Genomic DNA, 26,271 nt, shown 5'->3' with positions numbered 1-26,271 from the left:
CGTGCTTCTAAAATCATTTGTTCAAGTTTCTATTTTACTTCAGACTTGGCTTTCATAAAGTATATCAGACGATATCCAGAGTAATCGTCACGAAACAGAACGAAATAACGTAAATTTGTGATAGAGTTGGGAAATGGTCCGCACACGTCGCTATGAATTAGCTCACCTGGCTGTGATGCTCTAGTTCTCGTACCAAATTTCTGTCTGTGCGATTTACCAAATATGCAGCTTTCACATAAAGTATCATCTATGGGAAGCTCTATCCCTAATTCTCGTTTCACAAACGTTCTAATATGCCGCTTATTCTGGTGGGCAAATCTCTCATGGTAAAGTTGAGTCTCTGTTGTTAGATAGGCCACCATCTTCTTTGGTATGATATTTTTGACATCTAATTTATAGAGACCACCACATTTTTGTCGTCTTCCGATAGCCTTGACATTTCCATTGATAGATATACTGCAATTTTGAGTTGTAGATATAAACTTGCTATCGGGATTCTTATCGTGAGCCGCTAGGACCGAGAATAGATTTTTCTGGATACCTGGAACATACCATACATCTTGTAATGTGACAGTAGAGACTTTATCATTGACATTTGCTTCTAAGTCTACCGATCCTTTTCCTTTGGCTTGTAAAACATGACCATTGGCTGTTGTAACGGTATGCGTGTCATCAAAGTTATGAAAAGTTGTGAACAAGTCACCTCTATTAGTAATATGGCTGGTGGCACCATTATCTACGTACCAATTGTCCTTGTCGTGCTCAACGGCTGATACTTCTTCCTGCACCAGCATAACTGTCATATTTACTACTGACGCTTGGGAAGTAGATGGCGTACTTTCGCCCTTCTGTGCATTGCTGTTCTTCGGAGGTTTGCCTTCTCGTATCCATTTTTGACAGTTCTTTACGCGATGACCGATTTTTGAACAGTAATTACATTTAATCTTCTTATCTTTGTTCTTCTTATCAATTACTCGTACATTATTCGAGTGAGCAACGAATGATTCTTGTTCAGGTACGGAATTACCTTTGATTGATCTTTCGTAAGCACAAAGATGATTTGTTAAACTCTCTATTGTTCTATCTGCTTTCGGAACCAAGAGCCAGCTACTTTTAAATGATGAATATTCCTCGCTTAGTGTGTCAAGAATTTTACAGATCAAGAGGAGTTCGGGTAACTCATTTTCATCTTTTTTCAAATCTTGATTAAGTTCGGACCAAATATTCTTTAATTTACTCATATGCGTCGCTATGTCATCTTCTGAGTTCCGTTTGAATCCGAAGAAGCTCATGCATAAATTATAGCTTTTATCTTCACTAGTCCCGTCAAACAATCTGTGGAGTTCTAACCAGAATTCTCGAGCAGTGTTGTACCGCATGACTTTTTGAAGAGTATCATCAGTCATGTTGCTTGTTAAGAGGAGCAAAGCACTACAGTCAGCCTTCGTATAGGTAGCAAGCTGGTCTCCTGCCCCCGCTGCCGCTGCTGCTTCCTCTACATGAGCGGGCTTCGTTAATTTACCTTCGACAACATCCAACGCATTTGGAATGCTCCTTAAGGCGATACATATTTTATATTTCCAAGTTGACCAATTACTTTTGCCTTCGAGATTTCCGATCAACAATTTTGTAGTCGTTAAATTATGATCCATTATGCTTGGCACATCACCTATTAAAGTCAGAGACGCGTTATTATATTTTGGAAGCAATGGAGACTACCAGTATGGAAATTAATACGTATTATAAATTAAACGAATGCTCCAAAGAAAATGTACAACATATATATTGAATCGAAATAGTTAGGTAATCTGACACAACTGTTAGAAAAACATTGTTGCTTAGCAACCATCATTCTGTGGGAAGAATGAGGTTTTAATACTTTTAATATATAAAAATAATATCTAGTCTGTGCGGAAAGAAGAGTTGTGAAATGTATGGGATCCATTTTTTTATGAATACCTTCTTTAATTCCTGCTCACGACATTTTCTACGGTTACCGCGATAGTTATTCATAAAATAAAACTGTGTAAACGGATTATATCGCGTATAATGAATTTGAAATATAATGATGTACGTCCCGACGTTTCGGACCCTTTACATAAAGCGTTCGTGGACAGCGGGTGACCCGTTTCACCTGTATAATATGCTCAGGGTTATATTTTACAAACTATTATAGAAACCTTCGCCTAGTTCAGGGTTCAATTAACGCCCACGCTGTAAATTGGGAAATTCGGACAAAATGACATGTATGGACAAAATGACATAGCAGGCGTATTTTGATATTGGCGCGCTGTAGGCTGCCATTCTTAGAATACCGCGAGACGCCCAGCGCCATGCATTGGTCCAGTCGCATGGAAGTAATGACTGTAATGAGTGTGAACGTTTTTAGTGCCCACAAAAGTTAACTTTATATATGGGTTTCTTTCAGTTTTCATGAGATTTATGTGTAGTAATGTGTAATCATTTTTACTAAAACAGGAGGAGATATCATTATTATGTAGATAGATCCATTGTTTAGACATTAAGAATTTCAATAAGTCCAAACTTGCACGCTAAGATAGGTTTATATTCAAATTTTACGTTTTATTTATAGCAACTCCGTCAAGTGGACGAAAACTAGAACTGGGCGGAAACCAGATGGTCCTAATTCTCGTTTTATAAAAAAAAGACATATATAATAGGTACCTTACATTAAAACTTAATTTGTACGAATATGACTAAATGACTATATCCTATTTATTTTTTTATTCACATTATTCACTACTTGCCTAAACCAAAAATAAATTACATTTGAATTAATTGATTCACAAAATAATGCTTAAATTACTATTCGTTGGTATTTCTACAAAATCTTTGTTACATTTTATACATATGTACTAATAAGTGTGTTCACTTTTCATCATTTTTGCAGGATACGCTGAGCTTGGGTATCAATGGTATATATGTAGAGGAATCGAGTTAACTAATACCACTATCAACAGACAGTGGCATTCAAAATGCTAGACACCAAAACTAAGACTGCAGAAGTTCATCACTCCTCGTCAGCATCACACCAGCCACGTGAACCACTTTACACAGATCCACAGCCAGGCTCCCGTGATCCTCCAGTTTACATTGAGCATTGTAGTCCTGATAAAATCAAAATTGATACCCAGAAAAAATCTTCTAGCACACGTTCACTGCCATCTGCTATTTATTACTATTATATTATCATTATATTATCATTATCAACCAGAATTATCCACTGCAGCCAGATTGGAGATTGGCCACAGTCTGCACTTGGTGGATCAAATTCTCAGCCTCTATTGCCTTCTCAGCGGGAAGGAAGGGCAAGTGAACAATCAACCAGTGACACTGCATCGTGTATTCGTGTACCTCGAAGAGTTACAATAACCGGTAGCCCTAATATGTTAAATGTTAACTCTCCTTCCAATGTTGGACCTGGTGGAAAAAGAACAGTTACAATAGTCGGTAGCCCTAATATGTCAAATGTTATTTTTCCATCCGAGGGTGGTGGAACAAGAACAATTACAATAACCGGCTGCCCTAATATGTCATATGTTAATTTTCGATACAATGAGGGATCTGAAGGATCAAGAACAGTTACAATGACGGATTGCCCTAATATGTCAAATGTTAATTTTCAATACAATGATCAACAACCTGGTGGAAAAATAACAGTTACAATGACCACTTGCCATAATATGTCAAACGTTCAATTTATTTTCAATGCTGGACCTGGTTCAACGTCAACAGTTACCCTATTCAATTGCCCTGATATGACAAATGTAATATTTATTATCAATGCTGGACCTGGTAAAACAACAACAGTTACATTAGTCAGTCCCCCTAATATGTCAAACGGTACATATGTTTACAACTAAATTTGTCACAATCATGTAAATTTGTTGACTCGCAGAATGCCCATAGTATAATATATAACGCATAATTGTGCTATTTAAGCCGACTTGAATCTACCGAGATTAGAGATGGGCGGCGCACTGTTCTTATTGACATAGTAACCCAAGTTGTTATTTTCATTTTTTTTTATTGAAATAGGTTTTGCCCAGCATTGTTATGGTAACTCGAATTTAGGACGATTTGACATAAAGTATCGTTACGAATTTTTTTTTTTTAAATGTGTGGAGCAGGAACAAAAAATCAATTTATTTCGAAAACCGCAAAACAAACTGTAATATCCTCGCAGATGGTTAGGGGTCATCCATAATGACATCACACGAATTTCTAGGTTTTTTGACCCCTCCCCCCCTCCTTCTCAAACTTGGTCTTATTTGGCAAATCCCTCCTCCCCTGTGTGACGTCACAGTTTTTCAACGAAATCGGCAAATCGAATTAAGTATTAATATTGTATCAAAATATTTTTGACTAAAATGAATATTAAAAAATTTATAACCCAAAACTGATTAAAAAAGAAAACGACTATCGTTTCAATAAGTTGTTATTTCACTGTACAGCGACTAAAATAATTTAAATAAATTTTCGTTTACTGATGAAGTTAAAGTGACGTCTTAAGAGGCCGGTGTCGATTTTAGATGCAAAAATGTAAAATTGATAGATTTAGTCCGTGAAATTTTACACCTTTTGTTACCTAATTGAAATAACAAGTACTGGTTTCTATTAGCACGTCTTCTTATCTTACCTTTTATCAGATCAATTTTTTGAAAACAGACTCACTAAATTAGTAATGTTTGCTTTTCTGATGGACGTTTAGATAATCGCGCGTAAAGCACTGATTTTGTCGCACTTATTTGTAAATTTCGTAAAGTTTGGACGGCTAAACATGGCAATTTTGTATTACACATATGCTGTACTTGACTTTTATCAGACTACATTTTTATTATTATGACTTTGAAGTAATGTAAATGAAAGTTAGACGAAATCAATTTTCTCCAGAAATTACTACAAAACAAGTGACAATTTCTCTAAAAATCGACTTAATTTCAACGTAATTTTGATACTTAAACAATCTACAACATTTGCTGAAACTATTCTTATACATCAATTTGTATAATTTACCACCATAATTTTTTGATGAATATTTAAAAACTGCTCCTTCTCTTCATGCATTACCGGTGACGCACGCTCGCGACCTCATTATTAAAAGGCAAGATGAGAAGACGTGCTAATAGAAATCAAAACTTGTTATTTAGATATTACGTAACAAAACGTGTATAATTTCAACGACTAAATCTATCAATTTTACATTTTTGCTCCAAAATCGACTACGGCCTCTTAAAGTTTGTCACAACATGACACATTTTCTGGACCCCCTCCCACCCTCCCTGAACGTGTGATTCGAATTATTTGTGATTTTTTGGCATACTACATATTTCCTTCATGGGTGCGGTTTTTTTTTAAATCGGTAATTGTTTCTATGGAAAAGTGGTAAATACTGAAATTATTTTTTTAAAGTATTTTTTATTAAAATGGGTTTGACTCATCATTGTTATGCTAAACTATGAATTTTGAACGATTTGGCTTGAAGAGTCGTTACGATTTTTTTTTTTTCAAAAACAATGTATCAAACATCAATGTAGCAGGAACAAAACATCAATATACATAATTATATAATTCAAGAACCGCAAAAAAATACCATAATATCCTCGCAGATGGTTATATGCCACGAATTATTTGTGATATTTTATGTTTCCGTAAAGGATGACTCACGTTAGACCGGGCCGTGTCCGGGACGGAGCTTCCGGCGCTTACTTTTCTATGACATGACAGGTGATCACGTGATGCTTTCCATAGAAAACGAAGCGCCGGAAGCTCCGGCCCGGTCACGGCCCGGTCTAACGTGAGTCATCCTTAATGGTTGCGCTTCAAAAAATCGTTATTGTTTCTATGGAAAAGACACAAAAACCGAAGTTGTCATTTTAACATTGTATTGATTGAAATGGTTTTTTACTAGCATTTTTTGCTATACCTATGAATTTCAGACGATTTATCACGAAAATTATCAAGTTATTATTTTTTGTTTCTAAAAAAATTATGGAGACAGGTTAAAAAATTCAAGATATCTCGAGAACCGCAAACGTAACCGTAATAGACATGCGCAAAACAGTGCTCCAAAAAGTAATGCTATATCACATCACTTTTTCGAAAACGTAATAGTACACTGAGATATCACATCACTCATCACTCGAAACATTGCAGAACAATTGAAGTGATACTGTCAATCAATCTTCTGATGAGAACGAACGGGAGGAGACGACGTTGGCGGTTCCTGGGTCTAATCCACTGGTTTGCTTTGGATAAGAATGTGATTTGTAAACAGTCTTGTGTAGTAAAGTATTTCATTGAAAGCCCTCGTCATCCACTATTGAAGCTTCTGATGCGCTGCCGATAGTAAGAAACGCCCACGATTCCGACATATATAGTATATATATATTCTGTGTCAGAACTCGAAATTGTTTACACCAAATCGTTTGAAATTCAGAGGTTAGCATAACAATGCTAGTAAAAACACATTTTAATAAAAATAATCTTGAAATTACCACTGGTTTTTGTGTCTTTTCCATAGAACCAATAAACGACTTGAAAACCCGCACGTAGCGGGTGGTCGTGGAAAAAATCACATCACAATAATTCGTGGTATAACAATCTGCGTAGATATTACGGTAGTTTTTGCTGATCTTGAACTATATTGATTTTTTGTTCCTGCTCCATACATTGTTTTTGAAAAAAAATCATAACTACTTTTTTCAAGCCAAATTGTTTGAGATTCAACGTTTAGCATAACAACGATGACTGATGAGTAAAACCCATTTCAATAAAAATCACAAATAATTCGTAGCACCTATAACTATCTGCGAGGATATTATGTTTTGTTTTGCGGTTTTCGAAACAAATAGGTTTTTTGTTCCTGCTCCATACATTGTTTTCGAAAAAAATCATAACTCGATGCCAAATCGTCCCAAAAAGTTACCATAACAATGGAGGGCAAAACCTATTTCAATCAAAACAAATTGAAAACAACAACTTTGGTGATACAAGATATCTTGAATTTTCTAACCTTCTCCATAATTTTTTTGAAAACAAAAACTTACAACTTGATAATTTTCTGTCAATGAGAGCCGAGTTTCAGCCCACAGTGCGGCAGGTAAATATCTGAGGTAGATATCGGGTATATTTCGGGAATTTACCCTATTTACCCGGTAGTTACTTTCTACCCGAATGAGTAGGTATAAATAAAAGTTGGAAACGGAGTTATAAATTAAATTCAAATGATGTAAAATAGTTATTTGTTATACAAGGGTGCAAAGTTGTATTTTACCCGCGAGTGTGGAATTGAAACACGAGCAAGCGAAAAGATTCTATAGTTGAAAAGTATAGTTCTAAAATAGAATCCTGAGCGTAGCGAGTGGTTTCAACACACGAGAAGTAAAATACATTTGCACCCGTGAGTAACACAAAACTTTTCCCCTCACTATAGCTGTAATTTTATTGTAATTTTATTTTATTTTAATGTATTTTATTAACAAATTATTTCCTGTGTACTAACATAGTTGGTCTAAATATTACCTATTGTGATTTACTTTTATTAGAACATAATAAGAACAAAGCTATGAATATACAAATAGGCTTAAAAATAATAATACAAACTAGGTATAAATAAACTTAAAATAAAGGCCCTATAAATAAAACACGTCCTCCAAGTCACAGCCGATGGGCAGTGTGCCCAGAAGGCTGGCTGCATTGCCACGTTGAATGGCAATGCTAATGCGTTGAGCAAAATACTGGCCAGCCTTCTGGTCCCTTGTGGCGTCTATAAGGCGCGCCGCTATCTCTTTGTATACCCGGCGCGCGCTTGGCCCCCAAGGCCCCAGCGTTTCGACCCCAAACGCCTCAAAAATATAACTGCTGCCAAGGGTGGCATATTTGCGGCGTTTGAGGTCTTCTGCCATGGACGCGGCACGACCAGCAATACTGCTAGTGCCCGGAAGGTGGGACGGCGCTAGGGTGTCAACGCATGTGGCATCCCAGACTAGAGGCCGTCCCATCCTCCAAGGCACCAACGTCATACCGTCAGGCCTCTTGCCATCGTCCCTAGCCAGACCTACGGGCTCGAGTATGGCCGGAACTTTGACGCTGACAAAGGCCCTTCGGATGACATCATTGATGCTGGCGTGTCTAGGTATTCGTCCGGCGCTTCTGCCGCAGGAAAGCCCATGATGTCCATGTCTGTCCACCATTTACCTATTGTTACTAACATATTTAGTTCTAATTTAGGATTAGTTATTTTATTTTATTTTATTATAAATGTAAATGTAATTGTATATGGAATTTTTATTCTGAAATAAATTAATTGAATTGAATTGAATATAGCGAGGAAAGTGCAACATCCACAGGCGTTAATCATCTTCATCAATAGAATCACTATTTTTTTTTACGATAATACGCTATTATAACAGAAAACTCTGGAAGTTGTGTATTTTTACGTGTCGGAGTCGGCGAGAATTTTTTTGTTGACAATGTTGACATTTCTGACAATGCGTTTTGAAATTGCATCGACTCAACTTGTGCGTTCAGAATTACATTCAACATCATTTAAAAAACAGTTTCTTATGGAATTTAAGGTTTATGACTTAAAATCATTAAATAAAGCTAAATTTGGTATTTTTTATTAGATTAAATCATTTATTTAATGATAAGGAATATCGAACGAACCATTATTATGAGCGTTTTACGTTTTGTTATCTGTCAAAAGCTACTTAAACACGCTCCATCCAAGGTCAAATTACTTTCCCCACTAGTGGATAAAATGCGTTTTTCCTCGCTTGTTTTAAAGGATAAAAGACGGCTTTCCGAGCTAGTGAGGGGAAAATAGTTTTCTTGGCAGGCATGTAGGTAGCTCTAATAGTTATTTGTGCAACAAGAGATGAAAGTTGGTTTTTCTTGCGAGTGTTTATTTTGAGTCCCGAGAAAGCGAAAGATTCTAAGGTAGAATCTTGAGCGTAGCGAGGGACTCAAAAACACGAGATGTAAAATAACTTTGCTCTCGTGTTGCACACATAATTTTTCACCTCAGTAGTGAGAACATATTAAAGGTTAAAATGTATTTCGAATTACACAGAATAAACAGAAAAAAAAGTAATATAATATGTACGATACGATAAGATACGATACGATACGAGACGAGACCGGACCGGACCGTACCGTACCGTACCGTACCATACCATAAAAAAAATGTAATAAAAGTATGAAGTTCATGGCCTTCACTAAATTAAAAAGCTACATTGTTTCACTCCCTGGAGTGAGGAAAGTCGCACTTTCCTTACTCCAGGGAGTGACGAAAGTAGGCTTGTTCGAGCTGCTGAGGTGAAAAAAAAAATTGTATATAAGAAAAATTGACTGAGGAATTCGTCAAATGGTTAATATAAAATTATTATAAAAAAATACCGCGAAAACCGAAATTTGCGAATTGCGGGGATCTTTCTCTTTTACTCCAATAAAGGCGTAATTACAGTGACAGAGAAAATGCCCGCAATTTGCGAATTTAGATTTTCGCGGTTATAGCTATAGCCCAGTCCCTTGCTACGGTCAAGATTCTAAATTAGATTATAGAATTTTTCGCCTGCACAGAAAATACACTCACTCAAAATGGACTCAAAATAAGCACTCGAAGAAATATCAAACTTTCCTCTCTTGTTGTACAAATAAACTTAGGATAAAATAAAATAGGTAGTTTAAAATAAAACAAAAATTTACAAAAAATTTTTAAAAAGAAATGTATATAAAAAAAAAATGATGACAAATGTATTAACGATATATGTAAAATACATTTAAACAATCTTTCCTACAAATTAACAGAGAAAAAAACAATATCTTATAAAATAGCTTAAACTAACATTCATACTTCATACTCTTCATAGACCATAAAACAAAATATGATAATGAAAATAAAAATAAAAATAAAGTAAAATTATTATAATTATGAAAAAAAAAACAATTATTAAAAAAAATAAAAAATACATGTATAAATAAAAAATAAATAATTTAGCAATAAAAATAACAAAATTCGATGGTTACAAAAATATTAGGATAGAATAAAATATAGGTGCATATTTTAGAATAAAATAAAAATTTACAAAGAAAAAAATTATAAAACCAAAAAATAATATTAAAAAGAAATTTGTATAAAATAATAAAAAAATATGATGAAAAATGTATTAACGATATATGTAAAATCCATTTAAACCAACTTTCCTACAAATTAACACAGAAAAAAAACAATATCTTATAAAATAGCTTAAACTAACATTAATAGTCTTCATAGACCATAAAACAAAATGAAAAAAAGTAAAATAATTATAATTGTGAAATAAATTAACATAAACTAAATACATATTAAATCACATTTAGAAACGGGTCTATCGCGTTTCTAAATGTGATTTAATATGTGTTTAAACCGCGAAAGTTTTAAATGTTATATAAACTAAATAATATACAATAAAATTAATTCATCGAGGTCACCGGGGGGGGCTAGCTCGTTCCTCGCCCAACGGATCGGCATAGCGATCCAATGTGGGAACGCACTGAACGCAGCCAGCCTTATGGGAACCCTTCCGTAGGGATCGGACCTGGGTGATCTAGCCTAATATACACCGTGTTTTATTCTTTATTTGCATTAATTTCGGGCAATGGATAAGTACGTTTAAGGAAACTAAATGGCAGTTAATTAAAAAATAAATTGGTTGAATTTTTTGTAAAATGTAATTAAATGTTGCATAATAATATAATATAGCGTTGTTGTAATAGGGGACTAACTCAACCGAACAATTGAAAACTGTGATATATCAATGTCATTTTGAACATAAATTGGCCGAGACAGTACTTACGTTTAGTAGCTAGTATATAAATTCGTACTAAACATTAATCAATATGTAAACAGTCCCTAAGGCAAGTGTACACGCTTGTAGGGGCCTTATCAAATTAACATAAATAAAAGTATTGATTATCTCCGAAATGGAGTTAATTAGAATAGGTACTGGTGTCTTGAGAAAGTTACTTAATGTAAGCTCAGGAATGCACCCTTGAAATTAAAGCAAATAAAATAAACGGTCAACGCACCGAGGGTTCCGTACACTTAATTGTCTCATCTCACGTAACTATAATCACGAGACTTTTGACCAAAAGTATACTAAGCGTAATTGTGTACAGCGCTATCTATCGGCAAATTGGCTAGCTAATTTGCGCGACCTATATTAAGTTGAGTTTTCAGGGATTTCAAATAAGGTATTTTTAATTCTTATAGATATTTGAAGTATAATAAACACCCGCTAAAGTTCTTGATTAGTGATTACTAAAAAGAATGTTTTCAAGATAGATGTATTTTTATATATTTTAGATATTTCTCCTGTTATTAATATGTAAAAATTTCATTATTTTTCATTGGTAAACTTCGGAGATAAGGGTATTTGTTTTTTGTTTTGTAATGTTTAATTTAAGCTCTTTCAAATGATATCCCACTCGTCTTTATATTGGACATTTTCCATAATTAATTTTAAAATAATACTTACAATAGATAATAATACTTCCAATGTGTAGCGTTGGTTAGCGTTGTTCATAACTATGTATTCAGATTTCAAATCGATAGCTCGACACATCTCGAGATATTTAGCAAAGTGACAGACAGAGTCGCACAACAAGGGTTTCTTTTGTACCTTTTTGGTACGGAACCCTATAAACACGGTGTATACATATTGGTCTAGGTCACCTATATTCTGTTTTATATATTTTTTAGGTATTAGTTTAAGTTTTGTAGGTAGTTTTAATTTTAGGTTACATTTTATTGTAACAAAATTAAATATCTATTTTTTATTAAGGGACCAATGCCGAAATCGCGTAAAAAAATTTGGCTGTTTCATACATTCCGGCTGATGTGATGCCGCTGATTTTTATAGGACCGCCAAACATTTTTTCGCGATTTTATAAATATTTATATTTTTAAGAAAATATATAATAAAAAACCATATTAAGAGCATTATTATATTTGACTAGCTGACAAGCCCACCATTTCAGCGTCAATATTTTAAACAAACATAAATATTATAAACATGTTCCACAGTTCAACGAGCACCGTCCGATGCATAATTTTGTATAGAATAACACTTTTTTTTTGCCTATTGTATGTTTTCGAATCAAGCTCTTTTGATCCTAGGTACATAATAGGAATGAAAATCTGGGGGCACGGCAGTGCCCCCGCCAAGTCGAGCAAAACAAAGAGGCACGGCCGTACCATCCTTTTCTTGAAGCCATTCAGGCCATTTTCGACGTCCTGTAATTTTGTGCTGGCTAAAGCTAAAGCCCTGAATTTTCAGTGACATATAGGGCATGATATGGCTTACATATACTCCCAAGAACATTCAATTTGAACTTTTAGTTTAAGAATTACTTTTGTCACTGACACACGCACTCACTCACCGATCATCGTAATTCTAAGGTACTTCTAGCCAACCAACAAGCTTCAAATTTTAAACATAAGTAGTTTTTAGCTTAAAAAGCCATAAAAAACGTTTTAAAGATTTAGGAACTGCATAAGTAAGTTTGTAGTCCTATATGAATATATGCTATTACAAAGTTACTTTTGCAGTTGCAATAAATAGTAGGTAAAGGTCTAAGATGTACTATGTCTATGAGTATGGTAAGGATATGAATATGGTATAGGTTCATACCATACATATATTATGACACTCATGTGCGGGTATGGTGTGGGATGGGGACTTGGACTAAAAATAAAGACTTCTAATATTGATGCGGTTTTACCCCCTGGCACTGACTAAAATAACCGACTTGATACACATTATATACATCTCTAAACTTTTTTGTAGTAGAAGTATTGCGTTGCGAGACTGGCATCTTACATGTAATGTCTTTGATGGGATATTTATTTATATCTTAATAATAACTGTTTTGTTACCTTTAACGAATTTCTAAATAAAATAGAAATCATTATCTCTTCAGATATTTTTATTAGGGTTCCGTACCTCAAAAGGAAAAAACGGAACCCTGGTTGGTTGGGATGTGGCACTATCCCTTTCGGCTATTTAGGGTTGTCAAAATTCAAGTCATTATCTTATCTGTGGTCGTGCACGCAAAGGGACGGCACAGCTGTTGTCAACCCTAATAATTGCTCGGAGCAATGCTGAGCCGAACGGAGCCGAGTTTGCCCGAAGCAAGGAGTTTCGCACCCCTGACGAGAGCCAGGCAAGCGCGAGCCGTGCCGCGAGACGAGCCCACCGTTTACACTCGCGTCTCATGGTTTGTGGCTCGCACGCGAATGTAAACCGGATTTCAGAAACCTGCCCCGCGAGTCATTTGAACGGTAGTCGCCGTGCGAGGACCATTAGCTTCCTGAACTGGATTACTGCCAATATCCGCTAGGCTAAACGGTTGTTATTTTTAGTTAATACTATAACAACCAGAGCGCTAGTTCAGTTCAGTTCAGTTTTTGGTTCTTATGGCATCTGTCCATTGGGACAATTTTGCCAGCATCAAGGTTGTGGGAGCAGAATTTCAGTATCAGAACTTGATCCAGTCCGTGTAGATGCTTGATCGGTTGAAGAATCTAAACTACTATAGGAATAAAAATAGAAAAAATGGACGGCCAGAAAAACCAATAGAAACTATAGAAAGTAATGAGCCAACTGCCAGGATCAGGTTTTTTTTTTTTTTTTTTTTTTAAAAAGGAACATTACAGGAAAGTTTGGGTAAACAAACAGGTAAAAACTTTTTCTCAAAAATGGACGGCAAAGTCGACGTTGCCGGTTAAAAAGTAGGTCGCGAAGTGCGTAGTTTATGGTCAGTCAAAAAATTAAAAAGTTAAAAACATTGCAGTCTCGATTTCGGGACTGCAATGTTGCATACAAATTCCATTATTTGTCGAGTTCCAAACTTTATAAAAGTTGAAGTCGCATATCAAATGAAGGCATAGGTCCATGAAACAGCCAAACAGATGATCAGTACTTATTATTATAATGTTGGTACCGCGACTATTTAGGTGTCTAAAATAGGTTGGCGTATTTTCAGCAGAAAAATTAAAAAAATAAAAAGGCGGCAGAGCAAATCTTTTCACTTTTTTCTGTGAAAATATATACATAAGAACGTTGCTTCTGTAAAATATTTCTATTATATTTGTATTTATTGCGCCATTTTTGAGAAAAGCACTATATATGACTCGGCTGGAAGGCTACTTGCTGGCTTCGGATTCAATTAAACGGACTCCCAAGGTCGTCCGATCCTCAGCCAGCAAGTAGCTACTTCCGAGCCTCGACAATAATGTACTATTAAAAGGAGCTAAAGCTTGATATTAAAATCTTTCATAAACTTAGCAAGGACATAAACAAAGGTAGTGTTAACCAAAGTAAGGATATGGTTTATGTTAACAGGACGTTGAATATAGTCAGGAAGAAAATCATAAAAACTGGCATGAGTATTTGGACAGTTGAAGAAGATGTGATCAAGGGTGCCTTCCTCCAGGCCGCATTCACATAATGAATGATCTAGAATATGGATTTTAGCTAGCCAAGCAGGGGAAGTATTGTGGCCAAGTCGAAGACGAATAATAGAGGAGGTAACTGACTTGTGAATCTTATGGTATTTGAAAAACCAAGGTCTGACAAGAATATTCGGTTGGATCCTATAATAGCGATTGCCAGTGGATTTGCTAGTTATCTCCCACTCTTCAGTCCACTGTCTGACAAGATCTGCTTTAGCAGAGTTGCGGAGGTCCTGCATATAGCACTTGGAATAAGAGGAAGAGCAACCAATTTCAATCGCCTGTTTAGCACAGGCATCTGCATGCTCATTACCATCAATTTCACTATGACTAGGGATCCAAGCAAGAACAACTTCAAGCCCAAGTAGAGAACATTGGTATAGGGACTGTCTAATCTTAAGGATGATAAAAAGATTATCCCTGGAGCGAAGTGGAAACTTATGTAAATCTTGAAGACAGCTAAGGGAGTCAGATAATATTATTGCTTTCGGGACTTTGTGAGACTGAATGAATGAAACAGCTTCAAAGATAGATATTGCTTCCCCTGTGAACACCGATGTGGTAGGAGGGCTTTTGAAACTTAATATAATTTTATAACGCGGAATCCAAACCGCAGAGCCAACAGCAAGGTCAGTTGAGAGTTTAGAGGCATCTGTAAATATTGTAAGGAAATTCTGCCACTTTTCCTCAATGAGTTGTAAAAAGACATTATTAGCACCAGAAGTATTTTTTTTTATACCAAGAGAAAAGATAATATTTGGACGAAACAAAAGAGCATCATAATCAATTAGGAACACTGGATTAACAGGAAAGGTCCACATAGGTGTTGCGTCAGATAATTTTTGAAAGCTTTTGATGAGACAAGGAAGTTCTTTATTAGTCCAATAATCAGAAGTAGGGATAATGTTTACCAGGTTATTTAGATGAAAAAGAAGCGGATGGTTTGAAAGCTGGGCTGCCCTGAAATAGAAGCGATCAGACAGGAATTGTCTCCGCAAACTTAATGGGGGGTCTAGACATTCCACCTGGAGAGCGTTAGTAGGAGAAGAACGCATGGCTCCGCAAACAATTCGAAGGCACTTCGATTGAATTTTATCAAGAAGGGATAGCGCAGCCTTATTGCAAGGCTCCAATAAAAAATAACCATAATCGAAGTGACTTCTTATAATAGCATTGTATAGTAGCTTTTGTGAGAAGGGATGGGAGCCCCACCAAGCACCAGACAATGATCTCAGTACATTAACCCCTTTTTCACATTTATTTTTTAAATAATTTAAATGGGCCACACCGGTTAAGCGCGAGTCCAAGTAAAGGCCCAAGAATTTAACCGAATCTACTACAGGAACCAATTCGTCGTTGAGGACTATGTCAATGTCAGGAATACGATATTTACGTGTAAAAACAACAACAGAGCTTTTGGCAACTGATAGGGACAGACCATGATCTGTAAGCCAGGAATTAAGGTAAAAGAGAGCAGAGTTTAAAGCAATTGTGCATTCTGAGACATCCTTAGAAACATAATAAAGAGCAATGTCATCTGCGTACTGAAGAATATCACAGAAACAATCAACAGATTTATCAAGGTCCGCTGTGTAAAGGCTATACAAGATGGGGCTCAGAAAGTTGTTTGATGAAATTAACTTGTGCTTGATGAATGATGGCTCCCCCACCAGGAGATCCCCCCCTACTCAGAACCCTAGCCCTGTTGACCTTACTCTAGTTTCCCCTAGTTTAGCTCCCCGTCTTATGTGGGAAGTCCTTACTCACTCACATGGTAGTGATCATCTTCCGATCCTAATTTCTCTCCCGTCTGTGACTCCTACTCTTCCTCCCTCTTCTCCCCCTCTTTTAAAATACAGGCTGGATAAGGCTGATTGGTCAGAATTTTCTTCCTTTGTATTTGATGGTGTCAATTTGCTTCCCCCGGTGTCGGATGATAATTTCTTGGAGTTGTATTTTAAATTTGTTGATGTTCTCTCTAAGTCAGCTGATAGGTGTATCCCTTTAAAAAATTCTTCCTATGGTAAAATACCCTCCCCTCCGTGGTGGGATGCTGAATGCACTGATGCTATTAAAAAGCGCAATCAGGCAGAGGATGCTTTTACTGGGGACTTGACTAGTTTAGAAAAGTACTTAGAATTTCAATCTGTTAACGCCCGGACTAAGCGCCTTCTGTCTATCAAGAAGCGCCAAGGCTGGACTCGTTTTTGTGAAAGTTTGTCTCCTCGCTTCCCTTCAGCTCTTGTATGGAAAAATATTAGACGTTTCCGTGGTTATATGTCACATAATAATTCTCTTTCTAATAATTCCTCTGGTTGGTTGGAAAATTTTATAGACAGACTGGTTCCTCCTTCAGTTCCATCTCAGGATTCCCTTCCCCTATCTTATCCATCTGTACCCTCTAGGGACAGAATGGATGAACCCTTCTCTTTTCCGGAATTATTATCTGTACTAGAGCATCTCCGGGATTCTTCACCTGGTATTGACGAAATTCCTTATTCCTTCATCCAACGTTGCCCTGACTCATCTAAATTATTCTTTCTTTCTATAATTAATAAAATTTACATCTCAGGGATTATTCCAGATACTTGGAAGAAGCAGATTATTATTCCGATATTAAAGCCGGGTAAAGATCCTAATGATGCACTGTCATACAGACCTATTGCACTTTCGTCCGTCTTGGCTAAAATACTAGAACACCTTGTGAAGAATAGGCTTGAGTGGATCTTGGAATCTAGAGGAATCATATCTTCCTCCCAGTTTGGGTTTCGTAGAGGCATGGGTACTATGGATAGCCTGAGTATACTTACTTCTGTTATTCGTACTGCATTTTCTAGGCGTGAATACGTTGTAGGTGTATTCCTTGATGTAACGTCTGCATACGACAATGTTCAGCTATCGATACTCAGGCAGAAAATGCTACAACTGAGTCTGCCGGTAAGAATGGTTAATATCATATGCAATCTCTTTATGGATCGTTGCATTACTGTCCGCTTCCAGGGTTCCCTTTCCCCCGCTAGAAAGGTTTGGAGAGCGCTAGTAGTAGAAACGAACTTTTGAAAGGGTCATTTTTTTGAATGGAGTTATCGTTCTTCTCCTAGTGAGTATTAAGCGGCTAACACATTACCGCACAATGACCTTGGTGCGGTGCGGTAATGTGTTACGACTTTTATATTCATTGAACTGGTCAGGCATGAGTGGTGGAAAATTACCGAAAGGGATAGTCTTATGTATCCTTCAGTAGGAGTAGCAGAGAAAGCGTTATTATTGTTTGTCCTTGTCACAGACTCACATATTTTTTTTGTTCCCCACCGTAAATTTTATATGGTGGGCGACAAATAAACTCGACCGATCATATTGTCGTATTGCGTATGTTCTGTCCCTCACGGACGCACGCGTATAGCACATTTCTATTAGGTTCCTACCATCTATGGTATTTTATTTGCAGGATAATACTCAAAAACATCATCAGACCTTCTAGCATGAGTTGCGTTCTCGCGCGCGACTTCATACATCTAGCGCGACTTCAAGTATGGACTATGGACTTGCGCGCGAGAACGCAATTCATGCTAGACGGTCAGGAAACCGAACGTCCGGCCAGCTATTCATCACTTTTTTTTTACAATGGCAATCCATCAATAAATGACACAAATGTCAATGTCAAGTTTAAAGTTTAATTTAAATGCGTTGTGCGGCCTGCCGCCTGCCCCGTCTGTACTCTGTATTGTCTGTATTCTATTTGCAGTATTTTAATTTAATGATGTTGTAAATAATAATTTATATAAAAAAATATCAGATATGATATTTGTTATCAGTTGCTATCTTACTTATCCAGTGTTAATCCGCTATATCGATATTTTTATCGAAATCAGTCTATAAAAGCAAGTTTGAAGTGTTGCTTTAATTTACTCGGTTAGGTTAGTTCACGTCTGTCCACTGGCCGAAGTATATTAAATAAAGGAAAATGGCTGTGTCTATACACAATAATATAGTTTACGGGCCGGAGGAACGCCAAATTCCAGCCCACTTGTCGTACCCACAGTTTTTATTTGACCAGTTGAAGAAGGGAGGAGATAAAGTAGCCCTAGTAAGTACCGCAATGCAGACATTATTATCTGGTGACTTCATTTCCTTTATATTAATAAAATCATATTTGACATTATTTTGGCAATATTTCAGATAAGATTTATCAATTTGTCTATAAAAGTATGTGCAATGTTACTGTAACTACAACTACATGATTTTAAATACCCTTAACATTAACACTAAGATTCCTGCTTTTTGTGTGGCATTTGGTTGCTATGCGTAACATTGTCCACTGCTGTTCATTTATTTTGCTTGTTTTATTAATTTAATAAATTTTATTAATTTTCAGATATGTGGAGAGACAGGGAACTCTGTGTCATACAAGGATATCTTGCAACAAAGCGTGAACCTGGCGGTTTCACTGCAGAAACTTGGTCTGAAGAAGGGGGAGGTGGTTGCCCTGTGCAGTGAGAATCGGTTTGAGTTCCCGGTGGCTGCCCTCGCTGCCATGTACTGCGGCGCTGTGCTGAGCACACTTAATGTCACTTATTCTCCAGGTATGACAAATTAATGAAATATATTATATGATTTCTCTTCAACAGATCTATAAAACTTTAAACCAAATGATTTATAATATAAGACATGCAATTTTTTACAGTATAATAAACATTCTGGGTTGTTATTAAAAAAAACAGATTTTCATAGGAATCCATGTTCCTGTTTGGAAATGCACTTATGACACCTTTGCAACGGCAAGAATGCGCATGCAACATAATGATTTTAAGAGATGACTTGGCAATCTAAAATATTTATTAACACATTGGACGCTGCACTGTGCGCCGCTTGGATCGGGCACATGTGACCGATTTTAGTATGCATTTTACGAATGCGGCATTCAATGTGTTAATGTAAAAAAATGTACTATTTTATCTATGTAAGTAAGTATATTAATGTAAATAAATAAGAGATCTTTTATTTTAGGTGAAATTACTCACATTCTAAAAATTACAAAACCAAAGATAATATTTACTTCACCAATCACGGCTCACAACATGCAAGACTGCAGTGAAGGATCCTCTGTGGAAAAAATAGTGCTATTTGGAGATTATGATGTTATCCCGGGCCTTATGTTCAAAGACCTAGTCAAAGAGCAAGCTAGTGTGGAGAACTTTGAGTTGGCGGATGTCAGTGGAAATGACACTCTGGCTGTTATGTGTTCGTCTGGAACCACAGGATTGCCTAAAGGAGTCATGCTTACACATATAAATTTCCTGACCTTGTCACAGCATATGAAGTAAGTTGATTAAAATTATTAAAATTGTGAAAAAATTATCCTTATTTGAGGGATATAAAAAGGGTTACCCTCATCTGGCATAATTTTGTCAGAAATACTCTTCACATAATTAATGTATCGCACACGCGTACTAGAGGTCAAAACAAATTTTTTGACCCCCAGTTCCTAAAAAAATTTCCCTTAGGAGGAGGGGGGAGTGAAAATCAATATTTGTTTAAGATTATTATGATATCAATATTTATAATCCAAAACCATATGCCAAAATATGGTTTTGGATTATAAAACAGTGAAGTGATTTTATGTTAAATGATACTATGCGAAAGGTAAAAAGGTAATTCTGCCAAATAACATTATGCAATACAATAATATGCCAGAAAACTTTTTGCAACTTTTCGTAAACCATATATAAAACATTTCCTTCTACCCTAAAATTAGATTAAAATTTCTGAATAGCTAAAAATTTTTATTTATTATTTCCACAATAATGAAGTCATAAAGAATTCAATCTAATCTATACTGTTAAATTTACAAGGTACAAGGTTTGAAACAACATATTTATTTTCAGATATTATGTGGATACATCAACAGAGTCAAACAATATTGAAATAAAGAATTTCTTAGCTTTAATACCTTGGTTCCACGCCTATGGTTTTATTACAACTTTTGGTGTGTTGTCATTCCATCTTGAAATAGTGTTCCTGACCCGCTTTGAAGATAAGTTGTTTTTGGAAACTATACAAAATTATAAGGTAAATGAATCTTTGTCTAATTCCATATGTAAGATTTACACAACTGATAATGTTGTTTCTTTGATTGTGGAGACTTGGCTATCATTGCTTAGCATGCAAGCATCATATCACATAAATCAAATTTGGTACAGTCGCCATCAGATATATTGGAGGTGCTCAAAAATACCTGAACTCACACTCTAACGCCTTGGCAATAGAGGTGTGTTCAGATAATTGCGAGCACCTTGGCCGCGCTGAATGCTCCGATATCAAATACTCTCTATCTGATGGCGACTGTACTATTATAGTGTACTAGTACCTAATTATTATTTATTTTATGTCATTCAAACCTACTAGACATTCAATATGCTACGATCGATCGATCCAATATTTTTTAGTAGGTACCAACTATAGTATAGTTACCATACTAACACCCATTGCAATCAATCCTTTATCCGGCATAACGGAGTCATTAATTACGCAAAATTGAACACTATCCTTTTGAAATAAAGTTTAAAATGATTGTGACATCAACTTCTCGTAATTATATGCATTATATGTAACCAGGTAAACATGATGACGCTAGTGCCGCCACTGGCAGTGTTCCTGGCGAAGCACCCGCTGGTCCTCAAGTACAACTTGAAGTGTGTCAACGAAGTGTGGTGCGGCGCGGCGCCGCTCTCCGCAGAGATACAAAATGCTGTGTCACAGAGGTATACTATCTACTTTCACTAATGATAGATATCCAAGATGAGAATCTTCATGGGTTCATAAACATTGTCATTTGTTTTCTTAACCCGCGACTATGCGTTCTTAAATAAACATTACTTACCTACAGAATATCACGAAAGTTATGTCATATAGGTATATTAGTAAACCACGGATTGTATTCTGAAAGCGCCTAAAGCAAGAAGTAACAAAACAGCACAAGTGTTAGTTGACTACTCATCATAGGCATTTACATTCAAACAAATAGTGGTTCTTGGCAAAAAAGAAAAAAAACAGTAATCTGTTATCACTAGAAACATTTGGAGAGTTATTAGGTACTTTCTAATTTCTTATAAACAATAATACCTACAACCATAGAGTAACTGATACTAGAGCGTTACTGTCATAGTAAATTTTGTAACCCCAGTAAATTCACTGCCATCTGTCGACACACTTTAAAACTAAAAATGAAGATTTATAAAAATACGATAGAATGTATTTAAATATAGATAAATGATTTTTTTTATTTGCTTTAATTATTTTACACTGATATGCGTTAAAATTGTTAAATAACAAACGAAACCGTCAACGCCATCTATACGACTGTAGGCCAAAAGACTAGTAGCGCCCTCTGAACGAGAATCAAATTTTCTTGATTTTTGAGGCACGTTTTTTCCTTAGACTGTATCCATCTATTACGGAGTTATATCTATCTTTGCTACAACTAATACAACTTATTGCAGGTTAGGCATAAACTTCATCCGGCAGGGCTACGGTCTGACGGAGGTGACGATGGCGTGCTGCGTCGACCTCTCCACCAAACGCCGGCTGGGCTCCTGCGGGACTCCGGCCCCCGGCATGAAGATTAAGGTAAAACATAGTGTGTGTGACATTCATCTGAACGTCAAATTAAAATGTCTCTATAGTGTGTGTGTGTGTGTGTGTTTATAGTGTTAAGGATTATTTAAAATGACAATCGCCGATTTTTATTTGACATATGTAATTTATTTTATTTTATTATTGACTAATCTACCATAATACTCTCTTATTTTTCAATTTCATTTCATTGACATTGTTTTATTATGATATTGTTTTAATGATCGCATGTTAGTAATTAGTAAAAGTAACTTTAATGTACCATTTTGTAAATATTTTGCATATTGATGTTGTGTCGACTGAATACTGTGTCTAACCATTTTATAAGATCTGATTGTTACGTATTCAAGCAAATAAATATATTCTATTCTATTCTATGGAACAATTCAAAGCTGTCATTTTAGTCACTTCCAAAGTTGCCTCCATCTCTGGTGCAACATGCACGTAAGCAATTGGCGAGTTTTTTGCAAACAGGTGTGTGTGAGAGAATAGAATTTCAACCTTAGCTCTCAGAATTAAGGTTGATTGGACTTTCTGGGAACGTGACTCTGCTCGTCTTCAAATTAATCACCAAAACTTAAGTATTTTAATTATATTTGGATTATTTTGTGAAAAACCTTGTTCCCTGAATACGTCCTTGAAAAGAGTAAAAAGGGTTGTTGACACAAGTTGAATTTTGTAACAAAATCTAGTTATGAAATAAAACTATGAAAACGGATTATATCGCGTATATTGAATTTATAATTCATCCCGACGTTTCGAACTCTTTACAGCGTTCGTGGTCAACGGGTGACTGAGGAAAAATTACAAAATGCAAAAATACCCACATACTAAAATAATGAACAATCATAGACTACAAACTTTAAGGCTGGTTGTACATGCAAAATCGGTTCATAAGGCTAGTTATATACTATAATTATTTTTCAAGTAAAGATATATATTATATACGCGATAAAAAAAAAAAAAAAAAAAAAAAAAAAAAAAAAAAAAAAAAAAAAAAAAAAAAACTATGCCGGCTCCAACCCTACACCACGGACCCGAGAAGATTTAATTCCCTCCTAAATTGTAGGAGGGTATCCCAATATCCCAATATAAAATCTAGTTAAATAGATAGAAAATGAGCAATTTATCACAATAGGTAAATAGAAAACTTGAAAAAAAAAACAGAAATAATAAAGAAATACGATTTAAAATTAAAGTTTTTTTTTAAACATCCAAACAGGAAAAAAATAATGATATCATTCGATTCCTTACATTTTAGTAAAAATAATATTTTATGGCAACAATATACATAAACGCAACATTTCACCGACAAAATCGCAATTTCCTTGTTATCCATACATAGAAACGACTTCTAAGCTATTGCTTAGAAGCTATTGCTTAGCTATTGACCTTACATCGTGACGTCAAGGTGTATTGCCATTTTGTTAGGAGCATTTCGTCAGTAAAGTGCGGGTGCCAGACTGACCATCATTTGTGACTTTTATATTGCTTTAAGGCAATGGGTCCCATACAGACATTTGATCCTCAAAACAAACCTAATCGACTGATACTATTCATAAAAAAATAACAACTGCCCTATTATATACTCAATCTTGATTTAAAAATAAACACAGAGAGCAGAGATGCACGGCCTACGGGCCGAAGCCCTCGCCGGGCGGGTTGTGTGTTCTTCTGAACGAGGCATTTGACACGCTTTGAGAGTTTGGCTTCATCAAAAAGTACCGCAAACTTAGCATAACAACTGTCCTGAGCCTATTTTCCGCAATATTTCTTAGGTCATAGACATCGAAACCGGCAAAAGGAAGGGTGTGGGCGAGGAAGGCGAGCTATGGATCAAGTCGCCCCTCCGCATGAAGGGCTACATGGGCGACCCGGCGGCCAGCGAGGCGCTGCTCGACCAGGAGGGCTACGTGCGCACGGGCGACATCGGCCACTACGACAACGAGGGCGCCTTCTATATCGTCGATAGGCTTAAGGAGCTCATCAAGTACAACGGCTTTCAGGTAGGTACAACAGTCTTCCACGACATTTCAATTTACTTTATCTTTACCAAGACCATCAGGTAGTTACAAACTTTATTGATGTTTTTAACTAATATGGTCATTACCTCACGGTCAGCAAAATATTACATGACAACGGTGTTGGCATAGTCCTCCCTCAGGAAACACACCGCTGATGATGCCCAACTCGTTACACGAGGTAAAAATATACCGGGATTTGATTTGGTAGCGGCCATATACCATAAACGATATGGAACTACGATATACGCCCGGTCTTCTCTTACTGCCCAGGAGTCGTAGCAAGGTACGCTTATCACCATGCCTGTCACGTTCTAACAAGTATGTGAGTGCGAAAGTGACGGACTTAGTGATAGGGGAAACCATGCTGCGCGGGCTGGTCAACGTGACTTTAAATAACATCGCCACCTCGACTATTCAAATCGGCGAAACGAGGATATGCAACATATATAAGCCTCCACGTAGCTGCTTGCTTACTCCACCCATCCCTTTACATTGGAGACTTCAATAGCCACCATACCTGCTGGGGATATAGAAAATCTGATGCCAATGGGGAGGCGATCATCGACTGGGCAGATGGGAACAACACTTTCTTAGCCGGTTCTAACAAAGGCAAAGAAACGTTCAAATCAGCTTCATGGAGAAGTGACCACAACCCGGACCTAGTCTTTACAGCAAGAGCAATAGACGGTACTCCAGTGGCCGCCGAGCGGTACGTGCTATCGGATTTCCCACACTCGACACCGTCAAGTATTAGTGGTCATAGGTCTGAAAATATCGATGGGTGAGTCGTATCCTGCCTAACACCACCTCGCGGAAGTTTCCTTATGCTGATGACCTGGCCCTTGTGAGACAAGAAGACAGCTTGGAAATGGGACAAAATACCCTGGAAAAGGACCTGGATCTATTTGATGTCTTTTTCTGCCGGTGGCGTTTGTGCCCCAGAACTTTCAAAACCGAGGTGTCCTGCTTTCGACTGTGCAACAAACTGGCCAAAAAGGAGCTGAGAGTAAAATTCAGGGACAATCTTCTCCGCGACAACTTCCTTCCTAAATATCTCGGAATCACCCTGGATAGAAGCCTCAACTTCAAGGAGCACCTAAGCAGCCTATCTGCAAAAACTAAAGACCCGGAAGGAACGTAGGGATGAACGTATGGCCACGTGTTGGGCAAATAGATAGAAAAACCGGCCAAGTGTGAGTCAGACTCGCCCACCGAGGGTTCCGTACTTTTTATTATTTGCTGTTATAGCGGCAACAGAAATACATCATCTGAAAATTTCAACTTTCTAGCTATCACGGTTCATGAGATACAGCCTGGTTACAGACAGACGGTTAGCGGAGTATTAGTAATAGGGTCCCATTTTTACCCTTTGGGTACGGAACCCTAAAAACGTTGGAGACTAAAACCAGATTGCAGGCCAGTGTTATGACCGGGCCCAACGGCCCAAGTAAGATAGAGCGCCTAAGAGAGCACTGGTAAACGTGACTACAGTCGTCACGTCCCCCAGTCATGGTGATATGACAAAAAAGAAGAAAACTGTAGGTACATGGTATCGCGAGATTGACTTTTGTTATGTTATTGTTATATGTGAGAGCAATGAGCGTTACTACTACAATGTTAAGAGTCCCCGGCAAACTTTTACCTAATTTTATAGTGTCCGGCAACTTGCTGTAATCAAACCCTTATTATTCACAATCTGTTAATTCACAAAATGTCAATATTGGTGTATTTTAAAGAAAAAACACATTAAGATACATAATTAATTATCATCTATGTAAGTTCTAACGGGAACATAGTTAAAATGCGTTTCAAATTTTTCAAAAACGCGGTTTTAGCATGTGTTGGTTTAATAATTTTACAAAAAAAAATATGGTAGGGTCATGTTTTTTTTAGTGTTCCGTGCAAAACTTTGTTTTGACAAACGGAACACTTATGGGATCACTTCGGTCTTGCAAATCAGTTAAATGCGTTTTTTTGTACTATAACATAGATTTAGGATCCATACTTAACTCCATATCGATCATGGACCCTTTAGCCATGGAACATCACAAATAAATTACAATAAGAAAATACATAATAAACACTAAAGATACT

The 26,271-nt window shown here is 36.5% G+C and overlaps 2 protein-coding genes across 8 annotated transcripts in view; both read left to right on the top strand.

Annotated features, from left to right (window-relative positions):
* LOC134748306 (CCA tRNA nucleotidyltransferase 1, mitochondrial) overlaps positions 1-26,271 on the top strand; it is a 240,801-nt gene that overhangs the window by 51,010 nt on the left and 163,520 nt on the right. The gene's annotated exons all lie outside the window — the stretch shown is intronic.
* LOC134748293 (luciferin 4-monooxygenase-like) overlaps positions 1-26,271 on the top strand; it is a 126,899-nt gene that overhangs the window by 71,310 nt on the left and 29,318 nt on the right. The window contains exons 1-7 of one of the 7 annotated variants that reach the window (XM_063683039.1): positions 18,220-18,608; positions 18,897-19,104; positions 19,529-19,841; positions 20,407-20,590; positions 21,137-21,282; positions 22,021-22,147; positions 23,932-24,159. In XM_063683039.1, the coding sequence (XP_063539109.1) occupies positions 18,486-18,608; positions 18,897-19,104; positions 19,529-19,841; positions 20,407-20,590; positions 21,137-21,282; positions 22,021-22,147; positions 23,932-24,159 (1,329 nt within the window). In that variant the 5' untranslated portion in view covers positions 18,220-18,485. Of the gene's footprint in view, positions 1-18,219; positions 18,609-18,896; positions 19,105-19,528; positions 19,842-20,406; positions 20,591-21,136; positions 21,283-22,020; positions 22,148-23,931; positions 24,164-26,271 lie in introns of those variants that run through there. The other 6 variants (XM_063683040.1, XM_063683035.1, XM_063683034.1 and 3 more) reach the window with 6 other exon arrangements.

Source organism: Cydia strobilella, chromosome 16 (assembly GCF_947568885.1).
Source record: "Cydia strobilella chromosome 16, ilCydStro3.1, whole genome shotgun sequence".
Taxonomy (NCBI): Eukaryota; Metazoa; Arthropoda; class Insecta; order Lepidoptera; family Tortricidae; genus Cydia; species Cydia strobilella.
The sequence above is the reverse complement of the archived record's forward strand: the minus strand, read 5'-3'. Positions and strand labels throughout refer to the sequence as shown.